The 15,673-nt window shown below is 26.9% G+C and overlaps 1 protein-coding gene and 1 long non-coding RNA gene across 5 annotated transcripts; one reads left to right on the plus strand and one right to left on the minus strand.

Moving 5' to 3' along the window:
• Window positions 1-4,726: 4,726 nt before the first annotated feature.
• On the minus strand, window positions 4,727-5,461 carry LOC135930166 (uncharacterized). The gene is made up of 3 exons (XR_010572734.1): window positions 5,300-5,461; window positions 5,130-5,250; window positions 4,727-5,078 (listed from the first exon to the last, which is right to left on the minus strand). It is a non-coding gene; the product is annotated as an uncharacterized LOC135930166 (long non-coding RNA).
• A 2,763-nt stretch (window positions 5,462-8,224) lies between these two features.
• On the plus strand, window positions 8,225-14,970 carry LOC135930095 (uncharacterized). Of its 4 annotated transcripts, XM_065466883.1 has the most exons (4): window positions 8,225-8,352; window positions 12,026-12,120; window positions 14,533-14,656; window positions 14,739-14,970. In XM_065466883.1, exons 1-4 carry the CDS (start codon window positions 8,328-8,330, stop codon window positions 14,840-14,842), a joined length of 348 nt encoding a protein of 115 aa, XP_065322955.1. In that variant the 5' UTR covers window positions 8,225-8,327; the 3' UTR covers window positions 14,843-14,970. The 4 variants fall into 4 exon arrangements, 1 of the variants encoding a protein (XP_065322955.1); XR_010572730.1 differs by lacking the exons at window positions 14,533-14,656; window positions 14,739-14,970 and adding an exon at window positions 12,367-12,621; XR_010572731.1 differs by lacking the exons at window positions 8,225-8,352; window positions 14,533-14,656; window positions 14,739-14,970 and adding exons at window positions 9,564-9,644; window positions 12,367-12,621.
• Window positions 14,971-15,673: the final 703 nt, after the last annotated feature.

Consider the following 15,673-nt stretch of genomic DNA (forward strand, 5'->3'; position numbering starts at 1 on the left):
CATTTAATACCCGGCCCAGACTTGAAAATAAAAACATTTTGAAACATGGCCTGGATTTTTTTTTGGATTATTATATGACCCGAAATGGCCAGAAATTTTAAAATTTAACTATTTGACTAATTTTGGCTATATTTTATATTTTGTTTCAAAAGAAGAATAAAAATATAAGCAACATTTGAACTTAATTGATAGAATTAAAATTTATTTTAAAAATTGGCCTAGGTTTTTGTAAAAAAATTAATTGTTTAGGCCAGGCCAGTTTTTTAAATTAAAAATTGTTCGGTCCTAGGCTGTCAAATCTGATATTTATTCTCATTTCAAATTTTTTTTCAATTGAGTATACATTTAAAAGAATTTGATATTTTGCCTTAAGTCTATTTATCAAATGGAACAAATTGTATGTATAATTAATCGAAATATACACATTTTTAAATATGATTTTACAGTTTTTAAATAATTTTTTACAGTTTTTTTTATAAGTTTTTAAAATAAATACTCAGCTTTTCAATTATTTTCACAATTTTTAAAATAAGCTCGTATACTAAATAACACAATAAACCCACTATATTCGGTAAAGTCTAACAGATACTTAGCGAAGCAGCCAATGTTCCTGTTATATTTTACCATACTTCATGGCTGGAGTTAAGGCCTGATAGAAAGCTAGTGGACTGCATTTGCGGTAAGCTATGAGCGTTTAACATAAAGTTTTTTAGTAAAGATAAGGGCTAGTGTTTATAATAGATGATGAGTATATATTTTGAAAAATATGTTAATTTAGAGTTGTATATATTTCGTTTTAACCAATTAAAAAGATATAAGCAATAATATATAAATGTTTATTTTACTGCGGCGTCTTTATACGCACTATATTCGGTAAAGCATAACAGATATTTAGGTGTGCTGAGCAGCTAAAGGCAATCAATAAGTTCTCTTAGTTTTTACCAAACTATGAAGATCAAATTAAGACCTTATACCAAATTCATGACTGTCTTCGCGGTTAGATTTAGAGTAAAACAGCAAAGATAAGGAGTGTTTATATTATGAGGAGAAATACTAATTTTATTAGATAACAAACCTACTACACTAGGTAAAATCTAACAAAAATTTAAAAATTTTGTTCAAATTAATAGACATGTTACATTTTTATAAAAAAATAAGAAAAAAAAAGTCGAAAATCTAATTTTAAATTTTTTTCAATAAATAATAATCTTCGAAATGGTCACTTAATTTATTAAGCGATCACTTTAGGAGTTTCGTTATAAAACAATAGTTAAATTTGTAAAGTATATCATGTATGCATACATAAAGTGTTGTAGTTATTCAATGTTTATTTTAGAAATTAAGAAAGTGTATTAAAACAAAAAGATTTTTTTTATAATTTGAAGAAGTTTAACCTTGAATATTTGGAGCAAGTAACATCTTCTACAGCAATTACAAATTCACCTTAGCATCATCCATCAAGATGACTACAGCACATTATTACACTCTATTCAAAAGAGAAATAATAGGGATATATAAAGTTAATGATAACTTAATTCTTTAAAAATCTAAATTACACGATGGTATATTATGGATAATTTCTATGGTAAAAATAACATCCTCTACAGCAATTACAAATTCACCTTAGCATCATCCATCAAGATGGTTAGAGCACATTATTATATCTCCAAGCATTTATGACATTTGACACTCTTTTTAAGGAGAAATAATAGAGATATATTAAAGATAACTAATACTTTAAAAATCTAAATTACACATTGGTACTATTAGGGATAATTACTATGTTAAAAGTAACATCTTCTGTAACAATTACAAATTCACCTTAGCATCATCATTATGTCACCCAACCTCATAAAATTGAATTCAGCAATATAATACAGAATGGTATAAATGAAATCCTATTTGAACTTTAATAACAATTATATACAAACAATAAATCAGGTCTAGTTTCTCTATTAAATCAAACATGCCTATTCTTCAAGAGGCTTCAATTCCAAAGAAAGGGATAAGCTAGCTTCAAACATTAATATTGAAAAGTTAGATGAACCTTTAACAAATTTACTTGAAATTTTTGATGACTTTGAATTTTACATAAAATGTCAAAACTTATATAGCATTACTCAAGATTCTTAAAAATATGCACCCACACACATTTGCACCCCATCCAAATAACTTACAATTTCCAAATTTACAATCAAACCCACTCACATTTTAAATCATCAAAAAAAAACCTACCACCCAGTCTCTCTTTTCAATCCACACAATTTAGACTCAAGGATTGACTTCTTTTTTTTCATATTCACCAGAAGCTACCTTATATATCTTACTTTCTTATTTTCTTTAATTATTTTTAAAACTTATTCATTAACACATTCATACATAATAAATTTATATATTAGTTTTATTTTTTTAATAACTTTTAACCTTCAATTAGTTTAACACTTATATTATCCAGCCTACAATTAAAGGCATTAATTTCCAACAAAATTAACAACTTAAACATCAAATCCGCTCTTCGCTTAGTAGCATCTGATGATTCATTTGTCACTAGTAACGAAGAAAGTTTCAACAAACTCAAACTTAAGCACCCCTCCGGAGTTAATTTCATACCTCCACCTCCTCCCAATATTTTTCCTTCTGATTTCACCTCCGCCGAGGGGCGTAAATCTATTCTATCCTTCCATCACGACTCTTCCCCTGGTTACGATGGGCTTCGTCCCACATCCCCCCTCATAGTCAGCCAGGTCCCAATTTTACAAAATTTATTTTGTAACAAAATAGCACACGGCCTCGTTCCCGAGTCCATCAGACCACTCTTATTCGGTGCTAAACTAATCGCACTCGAAAAACCAAATAAGGATATCCGCCCAATAGCAATCGGAACCGTATTTCGCCGTCTTGTCGCTAAACTAATATCTTCCAAAATTAAGGACAACGCGGCCTTAATTTTAGCACCTCACCAACTAGGAATCGGCATCCAAAGTGGCTGTGAAATAGCCACACACGCTACTCGTAAACCCAAGTAACAAAATCCTCGTTAAAATTGATTTCTCTAAAGCCTTCAACTCCATTCGCCGCTCTCACTTTCTCTCTCCCACAAATGTACCACTATTTCCCCACCTTTTCTCAATTCTTCCATTCCTGCTATTCCAAGCCATCTCATCTCCAATTCAACAACTATTTACTTTCATCATCTGAAGGGATCCAACAAGGCGATCCTTTGGGATCGATACTTTTCTGCATTGGAATCAATGAAGGTCAAAAACATTTCTTCCAATTGCAATCTCCCACTGCATACTTGGTACATTGATGACGGAATATTCTACGGTCCCCCTAACGAGGTTGCTAAGGCATTCACCAAACCATCATCAAAACTCATTCGCATGCTATCGGTTTCTTACTCAACGAACAAAAAACTGAGATCTGCCCATTTCATTGCTCCATCCCATTCAACCACAACTTCCACACAACCGAACTCTCATCCCTCAGTCATCTCGGCTCCCCAGTCGGTGACCTGGAATCCATCAATCACTTCTTAACTAACGCATCATCCAGCTTACTTCATTTCAAAAATATCTCTAAGTTTCTCCCTCCTCATCAAGCTATTTTTTTCCTCAAAAACTTTTATTACATTCCTAAAATTCTCTATGCACTTCGATCCACCTCAATTTTCAAATTCCCCGACTCATTAAAATCTTATGAAATCTCCGTCAAATCTCTCGCCGAAGAGATCCTTAATCTCCGCTTTAACCATAATTCATAGTTACAAGCATCACTTCCATGCAAGCTCGGGGGTATTGGCTTACGCTCACCTCTAACTCTTTCCATCAGTGGTTTCATCTCGTCTTTCATCTGACTCACACATTCAGCTTTCTAACTTCCCTGACCCCTTATTAGCTGAAGCCCAGACCATTTAGGACAACGCTCCACGACCCTTCTCATGTTCACAGAGAGACTGGGATATTCCACTCAACGAAGGCTCCGTCCCTTACCTAAAATCGAGCCATCACGACGACGATCTCACAGTTTTTCACCATTTGAACCAAGGATCTGGTTTCTGGAAACCATAACCTCGATTTGTTGCTCTCCGCTGACGAGCTAAGATTTGCTATTAGACTACGGCTCAATTGCGAAATTTTTCTTCCGTACCAATGCAAACATTGCGAAAGTGTCGACAGCAAGGGTAGACACTGCCTCCATTGTCGCTTTTGTCGTGGCCGTTTTTCACGGCACACCAAATGCAACGACATCATTTTACGCGCCCTCAAATCAGGAGGCATTCCATCTAGACTAGAACCAACCAGAATTTTTAGAACCGATGGCTGATGGAATGTCCTTGACCCCCTGGTCAAGGAGTCAGCTCCTGGTTTGGGACTTCACCTGCATTAACCCAAATGCACCATCTAACCATAACGTCGATGCCCTCGCAGAATCCCAGAAAACCATAAAGTACAGTTCCTTAGACCCTTCTTTCTTATTCATACCCATCGCCTGATTCATTCTCACCATCTTCGTTAGCAAAGCCCAACGTTTTTTCAAAGAATTAGGCAAACGGATCCGCGAAAAACCCGATCAGCCTAAGGAATCCCTCTTCTTACGCCAAAGACTTGCTATCGCCATCATTCGCTCTAACTATCTAAGCTTCATCTCTTCCATTGAATAATCTACATTTTCCAAGCTTTCTTTTTTTATCCCCCATCCTTTCCCGTAAATTCTATTTCTACATTTTTCACCTTTATTTATTTTACTTTTTTAAAAAATTAATTATTTGCTATGTTATTTTGACAACATAACATATCTGTAAATATTCAAATAAAGTAACCAATGACCGAAAAAAAAAATTATAAATAAATATAAATAATAATTCATTATACCAATCAAATATAATAATTTTTTTTTTTTAAAATATATATATTTTTATAATGATAAAATATTTAAATTTCACAATTACATTGATAATATTTGATAAAAGTCGTTAAAATTATCAATTACAAACAAAATAGGGACAACACCCAGGATAAGCTAGATGTGGTTTGGACACTGATTTGCATTTAGGATTACTAATGCCTGGTGCGCATCTATTAAGATTTAAATGATAAAAATAAATAATAACTATATAATATACATACCCAATACAACCAAAGTGATAATCTTTATTGCATGTGCATCTGATACATTGAGTTATGGGTGTAATCGTTTCTCCCGGATAAAAAGTATATGTTTTCCCATCTAGATTCATATTACAAGAATCTGAAGATAATAATAAATTATTTTATAAAACTCAAATAATTTAATTCACCTGAGCCTTTAGAAATCCATATCTGTGTATTGATCCCCAAAATAAGGACTGCCATCAAAGCATGGACTTTCATTTGCGTAAATTATTCAATTACAAAAAAAAATGAATGATACTCAAAGCGTAAATTTGCAATTAAATTTAAAAAAACTATTCATGAAATTTTATTAACACAATGGCATATATATAATTGAAGTTGTAGATGTTCTATAACAAAAGAGATAATTAATGATACAAATTCAAAATATTGTTGGCACTTTAAATAGGAATTGTTATTATCAATCATACAATGGTCTATACATTTTGAATCAGGCAATTTAAACTTGTGTAACTTTTAAATAAAATTATTATAAACAAAAGTTTCAAAATAAAATTTTCAAATTACAAGTTTATTTAAAAACCATATGATAAATATGAAAATTTAAATATATTACAGGGAAGGAAATAATATTCTATTAGTATATATGAAACATTTAAAAAAAAGATTAAAAATGAGTTTCCCAAAAATTAAATTAAAAAATGTCGATTTAGATCTCAGATCTAAGTTAGAAAAATTTCTTGGCATCATTTGTTTATTTTTGAACTTAAAGTTTTTAAGAATTTGAAATTAATAGACTATGAGAGTAAAAAAAATTTCTTATTTATTTAGTATAATTTTTTTATATTTTTTTTAAGGATATCGGTTGTTGGAGATTTCCCCAGGGCTTATGGAATAGTTATAGACACAATAAATAGATTTAAGAAAATTTTTTATACACATATAAAAATACATATGTAATGATTGAATTGTACATATAAATTAAATAGTAAACTAAGTTTAAAATCACATAGATTAAGTTTCATAAAATTAAAACACATAAAGGTTCTTCTGCAGAAGCACAGTCTAGAGAAAAGTTTATAGAGCAATTTTAGAAAATAGTTCAAAAGTCGAATTTTTATGGAAAAGAAAGATTCTATTGTCATTTTGAGTGCTGTTAAAATTACTCCAAATAAGAAACGCCTTGTCCGTTACTCTTTAGGAAAGAGGAATGCGTTACCGTTATTCATTATCTTATGTAATAAGGAACGCGTTACTCGCTGTTCAAAATAAGTAACGCATTTGCTTAAAAAAAATACTAAATTATATATATCATTTCTTTTAAAATGGTAATAAAAATTAAAGTATACAAAAATTTGATTTTCAAAAAATAAACTTAATAGATCATCATCATTATAAGTATCTTCATTCAAATGTTATGAATGCAATATAATATATTAATTAATGTTATAAATGCCATACAGTATATTACTATGATGATTGACATTATTAATATTTTATATACGAGTTAATAAAGTCATATGTTTTAAATTGTAGTCTAAATTAAAAATATATCCTTAGCAAATTTTTAAAACAGAATTATTTCTCAAGGTTTGAAAAATTTATTAGAACACAATCTAAATAAATCGTAGATCTGGTGCCCCCTGTCTTTGTATAAAAAAAAAGCCACTAGGGTCAGGGCAGAATGAAATCATCATCTTCATCTGAAGAAATAAGTTTGATTGACATCTTTATAAAAATTATAATGAAAAAAAAAAAAAAATATTTAAACTTTATTATGTAGATAATATTACGAAAACTCGCTTATAAAGATATATAAAATAATGGAATGGAGGGGGGGAGGGAGGTAGGAATTAACTAAAGGAAATTTCTTGACAAAATGTTTTTTCAAATCGGTATTTGGATAAAAGGGGGGGGGGTAGGGGTAATATTTATGCTTTTAATTGTAAATAGTAATGATACCTTATTATCGAATACAATTAAACATGACATTACTGAGGGTATGGAGTATTATTATATTAAATATAATTGTAATTAGTAATAATAATTCCTATTTATGGAATGATAATTATTTTTACAATTAATAAATTAAAAAATTATAAGAAAAAATCTATTTTAAAAATGGGGTTATTGATTTTTACGTTTTATTATAAATGTGTTAGATAACGTTGTAAATTATTCTTATATACAAAAATTATAACTTTTTTTTGAGTAGCATGTAAGGCTCAGACTCAGAGATCTCGATTAGGAAATCATTGTAAGCATCAGCTTATGTTATCCAGGTGGGCCGAGTTTTTTTTAAGTTAACCTGGGTATTTCCATGCCACGAGGCATGTATATAATAGATCTAAAGCAAAGGCATGAAAGAATGCAATCCATTTGTTAGTTTATTATTTTATTAGTGCGACCTATGCAGGTACAGGATAAATCGATTTGCTAAACAAAGAAAATTCATAAATTAAATCGTCGAAAAATATAGTAAGTATTTGGCGTAATCAGTATTTTTATAATGATTGTTAAATCTTTTTAAATATTTGTAATAAAGGCTGTATATATTAAATGAATCGAATCGGATCGATAGAAATGTTTGAATTCTTAAAGGGTGTCTGAGAGTTAATAACTTTAAGTCATATATACTTATTATTAAATTCACTGATATAAGATGGATGCAAAGAGTCGTTTAAGAATTCACAGTCCCCTTCTAAAATAAACGTTACTTGAGAATTAAATCAACTAATTGAAAGTTAATTAGGAAATAAAATAGACATAGCATAGTAGTAAATATGATAAGATAGCCCTTATATCAATCATTGATAATTTCAATTTGTTTGTACATTATACTACATATGTTATATCTTGACATTTAAAAATCAATATCGCATGAAATATTATCCTGTTAAGCCACTCATAAATTGCAAGTATATACCTAAAAATAATTCGTATTAAAATAAATTTAAATAATAAAATTATTCAACTAGAAAAATTAGAATTCAAATTAGGAAAATTTATTATCTATCAAATAATTCGTATTAAAATAAATTTAAATAATAAAATTATTCAACTAGAAAAATTAGAATTCAAATTAGGAAAATTTATTATCTATCAAATAATTTTATATCCATCGCCTATATAATTATTCTATGATATTTTCTAAATATAGCTCATAGACATATTTTCTTTAAATATTCATAAATATTTAAAATTATTTCTCTAATGGAGGAATTCGGAATTTTTAACGGTTATTACTTAGAATTTTGATAAAAAAAATATGATAAAATTGAAATAATATTATTATGGATCTTGATATGGTCTAATTAAATTTGAATATAATGTTTTAAATTAAATTGGTTTTGCAATATAATGAATAATTAATATTTTTATGTTGATTTTATATGTCAAGAATATGATTTTTTTTCTATCATATTTTCCAAATAAATTTATATATTATAATGGTTTCGCATTCATTCCACAAATTAGTTCAACTTTTTTTTTCTCAATAAAATAATTTTGAGTAATTTAATCCCTCTTTTTGTAAATTCGGAATATAAAATTTTTCATAATTATAGTATTTGTTCGAAGTAAATTCTCGAATCGAATACGAATAGTCTAATTCTTCAATTTGATATGTTAATTTTTGTTACAGTTATTTCTTGCCTACATATGAGATAATATATAAATATAAATTAACAACTTTTATAGGGATAAAATATAATTATATCTAAAAAATTTTAAAAATTTTAAAAATGCCTTTATTATGCTCAAGATGCCACATGTTTTATATAAATTAAATATTTTTCATATAAAAAATTATAATTCTTCTTAGCTTCTCCCTAATGGTAATGGTTCGATAGCTAATAGTGTTGTTAAAAAGTTACTTAACAGTTATCAAAATTACAATTGACTTTATTAAAAAGTTTAAAAATTTCGAAAAAAGTAACGAGCTACTTGTTAAGGTTTATATTTCAAAAGCGAATTATTTTATAATTTATATAACTTATTTTGTAAAATAATTTTTTCTTACTACAACAAAATTTTGAAATTTACAAATTTTAATCTAAAAATTTAAATTATAGAAATACACTTCCTTAGTATACGACATTATATTTAATTGTAATTTTAAATTCGGAAATCATTATTTAAAGATAATGAATAAGATATATATTATTCTCGTTACTTATTGTTGTATTCCCAAAAATTATTTTTTCCTAAAAATATAAATAGTTCGTAATGACATTTAGTGACACTGATGGCTATATATTTATCAGTTAGTCTATATTTTTATAGATTTAATAAAAAAAAAGTATTTATTTTTATAATTTCTAATTTTGATAAAATATTAAAAATTAATTCCCTTTTTTAAAAAAAATATTTTCAATAATTTTATTACACAAATTTTAAAGATCATTTCGAATAATTTCTTCTTCATAAAGATTTACAGAAACATATTATGAATAATTTAAAACAAATGACATTTACCATATTTCAAGCTGGAATTAACTCCGCATCCACAGTTAGAGCAAATTTGCGGCGGTATATACAAAAATTAATAAAATTATTATATTTATACCATATTTTGTATACTTCGCAGCCAATTTGAGCCAACTTTGAATGGGGTAAGTTGGATGCGAAGAGAACAAAACAAAAAAGAGGCCCTGATGCAATAATTATTAATTATAGACTTTCTCAGTACCCCAAATACAAGCTATTGAAAAAATTTAAAAAAGAAATTGCTCATTGACCAATGTTACAGTAGGATAAAAAAATTTTTAATGAAATATAAAATATAAACATATAAAAGATTTTACTATTCTTATTAATTACCTAAATACATTAACTATTTATAAAATATAATATTGATATTCCATGTAGAACTAAAGGTCAATCACTGTGTTTCAAAAATGTTTTATTTTTCAGAGGGAAAAGGTTTTTGAAATTGTTATATGTTAAAAGCAGTCTAACCTGCAAATTATTTTAGCCAAGTTCGGTCTTGCAGATATATTGACATAAATTTAACTAACAATAGGCAAATACAAGATCTCAAGTATATATTTGTTTCTGTTATATTTATAAATTATATTTCTCAACATTAATTCGGTTGGGTTTCCACTTTTTTAAATTAATTGAATGTAATTTTTTTAAAAATATAATAATTGATATATTCGATTTTATATTTCTATTTCTTCCAAGAATTTACTATATATGTGGGTTATGGAATCATGTGGGAATCGGAATTTCAACGTAGGGATTCGAGATCTTAAATTCCTACTATTTATTCGGAATCTTTTTGTATAAATCTTTTTTTTAAAACTATTAAATTATATTTTTATTTCTAAAAATTATTAATTTGTCAGGATAGAATATATTTTTAAACTATGAGGGGGGTGTATATATTTTCTAAAAAAATAACGGGCGGATAGTCTGGCCTCTCTAGGCCTACTTTATTTAGATTTATAAAAGATTTTTCGCATTATTCATATTTCTTCTATAAAATTTTTTTAACGCAATTTGAAAATATTGACCATTTAATTTGCTCAAGAAACATGAGAAAAGCGTGAAGTTGTTAGATATCTGATTTTTGTTTAAATTTTTTAATATTTTAAGCGAATTACATTAACTTTAATGGTAGTCTACTAGCCAAAGAGCTATCCTAGCCTCTTTCTATTTAAATTTTTTTACATATTTCTTTTGTCCCATTTTAATTTTAATTATAATTATGCGCTCATATATTCATTATTGGTTTTTTTAAGATATATAAATTCGAATAAAAAAATATTATATATAAATTTTATGCAAACTATTGTAAAAAAATTTATAAATAACAAAATATAATTTTTGAAAATTTCATTTAGAGATATTTTATTTTCTTTATTGTTATAATAAAATAACTGATATAATTTTCAATAAATTTATTCTTTGGAAGGGAGTTATGGAATTTCTAAATTATTACATTTTGAAAATTTATTTTTGTTTTTGTAAATTATAACATTATTTTATTTTTAATTTTCTTTAATGCCTAGCATTTTTTTTACCCAAAATACAGAATATAATTTATTTAAAACCATATTAAAAACAACCAAATAAAAATATATTAGAAATATAACGTCAAAATTAAAATTTATATTTTCATATTTATATTTAGAAAACGAATATTTATTTTGAATAATAAAATAAAACCCCATTATTATAATATCATATTCAATCAATATTAAAAAAAGTTCATCATAATGACAAAAATGATCTCGATGTTAATAGAAAAATTCTAAATATAGAATCAAATACAAATCTATACCCCAAATATTTATTATAGAATATTTTAATATAGATTTTTTTTAATCAAACAAAATATACAATGATTATAAAGCGTTTTAAAATATTAATTTAAATATAATTAATATAAGGTTATAACAAATTTAATAAAGGTAATTTAATAAAAATAAAAAATTTGACGAATAAAATCTTTTTATTTATAAAATTTTAGGTTTTAAAACTTTTATATAGATTTGATGTTAATAGTTTAATACATAAATATAAAATTAATAATATTTCAGCCGCTAGATTACCTCTTTTATTCAATTTTTTTTGCTAAATTGTTATTTTTTTTAATCAAAAATTTCTTAATAATTTTAATAATTATAATGAATTTTTATACCCTATTTAAAAAGATTTTTTCTTTTAAAATTATTACTTTTATTTAGACCTATTATAATACAGTGATATTGCTAATCATCGACCTAATCTATATATTGCATATAATCATAGACATTATTTTTCAAATAAAACTTTCAGCTATCCTTTTATGTAATTCAAAAGAGTTAGACATTCTCAGCACACTCGTATTCATGGCAAATTATATACTATAATAATGCTTTCATTATTGTTAACACGAAATAAATAATAATCTTAATTTAAAGGTTCCACATCAATGCGCGGAATATTCGGCGCGGCGACAATTCAGCGCAGCGTCAAATCAGCGCATCTACAATTCAGCGAAGCGTCAATTCGGCAAGTATCTATTACAGTTGCAATTTATTATAAATTACTTAGTATAAAAATATAAGAATGATTAAATAGAAGTCATTTTGAATGTTGGAATTATTAATTATTTCTTAATATTTATTTTTAAAAAAATCTCAATTTTATTTATTAATGTGTAATATCGAAAAAAATTAACTCTTAGATAAATAAATATATGTCATATATGTTTCATTCAATTCCTCATATGTTTTATTTAACTCCTGATGTTATATGAAAGATGGTGTAAATATGGGGATATTGATGACCAAGAGCTATAACTCAATGAAAAGCCTGAAAAAATTATGGAAGAATATCTTAGAAATTAAATGATATATTTTTTTTGAGAATGTAACACGTCGCTTCTGAAGGGTAGGCGTGTTGTAGTTTTGTATTTTTGTTATATATTATATTTATACATAATGATATATATGAAAAGTCAATCAAAAGTGATCTTTTGAATTAGTTTGTTTTGTTAGTGGATTAATGTAAAAGAATGAACAGATGTTGCTTTTCTATGTATTTTTTTTGCTTTGTCTATGTATTTTTGTGTAATAAAAAATATAATTTTATATAGATATTTTATTCTAATATTTTTGACTTCTTTAGACTTTTATATTACTTCTTTAGACTTCTATAATAAGGTATGTTGATTTGTAGCCAATATTATGTAAGCCTGGAGATTTTGCGCATAGAAGGAGAAAGAAAAGATTTGACCTCTATCTCTAATCTTATATATTATTTTGGCTACAATCTTAATCAACCGTTTTTAAAAATAGACCCAAAATACCCCCCCCCCCCCCCCGATAAGTACTATAATGTCAAATCTTAAATCCCATTTTCACGCCTAATTTTAGACAATTAAAAAAATAAATAAAATTATAAAAGTTTAAAAAAATAATATACACCCCTGATAAGTAATATAAGAATAACGAAAATTATGTTAAATCTTAAATCCCCTTTTCACGCCTAATTTTAACAACAAAAAAATAAATATTTTATTTTGGGATTTTCTCTTTTTGTTTAACAATTTTAAAGAATTCAATTATTATTTTTCTCAGCAATAAAAATAAAAGTTTACATTCTAAAAAACATAAAATCCAAATCTCCTATTTTTTATTTATTCCGCCTAACTATTGACAAAAAATTAATAAATAGAATTTATCTTGAAATTTTGTCCTTTCTTCCATTTTAAAATTTTAAAAAGTTTGTAAATAACTTTAATTTTTTATTTTCCTCCCATAATTTAATCTTTATAATTTCTTTCCATAATTTAATCATTATAAATTGAGAATTCCTGATAAAGGTAAATATTAATATTATTTCTGTATATCATTTATAATTTTTATACATTTATTTTTAAGAGTGCCTTTAAAATAGGTTATAAGTGAACGTGGGTCAAAACAACTTGTTCATGATCAATACATATTCAGGAAAGAGAGAACTATAAATCAAAAAACAATATGGAAATGTGTAGAGTCTTATAAATTATGGAAGGTAGACCTACCCATTTCAAAGGGCGGTGCCATACATTAAATGAAGAAGTAATTCTTCATATAGATAATTATAATCATGTGTTAGATGGTACTGAGATATTAAACCGAATGCTTATATAATATTGAAAGACATGCCATTGAGGTGACTGATACACCTTAAAAAATTATAAGCATTGCAATAGCAGGGGGTTCCCCATCCCTTCATGCTGCCCTTCTACCCATCGCGTCAATAACGGATTATTCAGCGGGCTAGATCTCTTATAGGTTCTCCATTACCTAAACCGACGAACAGTTTCTAGAATTTCCCGATATCTATAGAATAACATGTTCAGGATTGCTATTCCTTCAATATGACAGCAATCATTTGCAACCGAAACTACCAAGAATTTTGATATTCGCCACCGCCCAAAACCTTACATTGATGGCCGAAAGCAGTCACTTGATGCAGATGGCACATTTAAGACAACCCCCTTAATTTCACCAACTTTGGACCCTACCCATGTCCTATATCATAAAACGTACTCACAATTTTTGCGATATTACCGAATAAAACCCATATTACATATATAAGGCTCTTGGATGAGATAAAAAGATTAAAAAATAATCTAAATCCTATATCGGTAATGATCGATTTTGAGTAGGCGGAAATGATTATTCATTCATTTTCGTCAATAACTGTAAGAGGGTGTTTTTTTTCATATGACCCAAGCGATTTGGAGACATATACTGAGTGATGGAGAATTATTTAGATAAAGATGCATGATATGAGTGGTCTATAAAAATTAGACAAATGCTGTCTCTTGCATTTGTTCCCATGGATGATGTAGTTGATGCTTTTTATGGACTTACACAAACACCATTCTATCAAGATAATGAAAGAGTCTTATATAATCTTATAACATATTATGAAGCGAATTGGATTGGGAAAATTCTTCGTAATAGAAAAAGACAACCACCAAGGTTTTCAATTCCCCTATGGAATCAATATGCTGTTACATTGGAGGGAATCCCCAAAAACAAATAATGCAGTTGAAGGTAATTTTTTTAAAAATTTGCTATCTTTTTAATCATTATTACACGATTATTTTTTATAATAAACTTTAATTTTTTACTATAGGTTGGCATAGAGCATTCTCAGCTCTGCTATCATCGCACCCTCTCTATCTGGAAATTTTTAGATGCTCAACGGTTAGAACAATCGTTAACCAAAGCAAAAATTGAACAATGTATTTCTGGTACGCAACCCCCAAGATCAAGAAAGAGGTATCGAGATACGGCTGAAAATATTATATTAATTGTATCTGACTCTGTAAATTGCACGATTAATGATTATTTAAGGGGGATCAATTTTAATTTACAAATATAATGTTTTTTTAATGGCATGTTTTGTATAGTATATTTATATTTTCTATACTCATTTTATAAATTAAAAAAAAATGCGTTAATTTATTTTTGATTTATATAATAGAAAAAATTAGCCTAAGCATAATATATTTTTTTAAAAGGATTAATAGAATTTGAGAATTTTTTATAAATCTAAAAAATGAGTCAGTCTTAATTTGTTTTTTTTTTGAATCATGGCTGGGTGTATTTTTAAAAAAGGTTGATTTAAATTCTAGCCAAAATAATATGTAAGATTCGAGAGAGGTCCAAACCTTTCTTTTTCTTTCTTTCTTCTATGCTCAAAATCACGGCTTACATAACATTGGCTACTAATCAACACACCTTATGTGGTAAATAGGTCAACCAAAGAATTATATAAATATTGGTTGTTAATTTTTTTTGATATTACACATTTAGTAAATAAAATTAAGATTTTTGTAAAAATAAATATGAAGAAATAATTAATAGGACCAACATTCAAAATGATTTCTAATTAATTATCCTTATTTTTTAATACTAAGTAATATATAATAAATTGCAACTGTAATAGATACGCGCCGAATTGTCGTGCGCCGAATTGACGTGATACCTAATTAAACCACGTTTTCGATAAAAACGTAAATAAATATTAATTAAATTAAACGCGTTTTCGATAAAAACGAAAATAAA

Source organism: Gordionus sp. m RMFG-2023, chromosome 1 (genome assembly GCF_954871325.1).
Source record: "Gordionus sp. m RMFG-2023 chromosome 1, tfGorSpeb1-WG-v2, whole genome shotgun sequence".
NCBI lineage: Eukaryota > Metazoa > Nematomorpha > Gordioida > Chordodea > Parachordodidae > Gordionus > Gordionus sp. m RMFG-2023.

What these genes read in the sequence shown, in the direction of transcription:
- LOC135930095 (XM_065466883.1), top strand. Translation starts at nt 8,328, where the DNA reads ATGGAGGAATTCGGAATTTTTAACG. An exon ending in GGAATTCGGAATTTTTAACG is followed by an intron (nt 8,353 to 12,025) that starts GTTATTACTTAG and finishes CTTAATTTAAAG; the next exon opens with GTTCCACATCAATGCGCGGA. An exon ending in AACAAATAATGCAGTTGAAG is followed by an intron (nt 14,657 to 14,738) that starts GTAATTTTTTTA and finishes TTTTTACTATAG; the next exon opens with GTTGGCATAGAGCATTCTCA.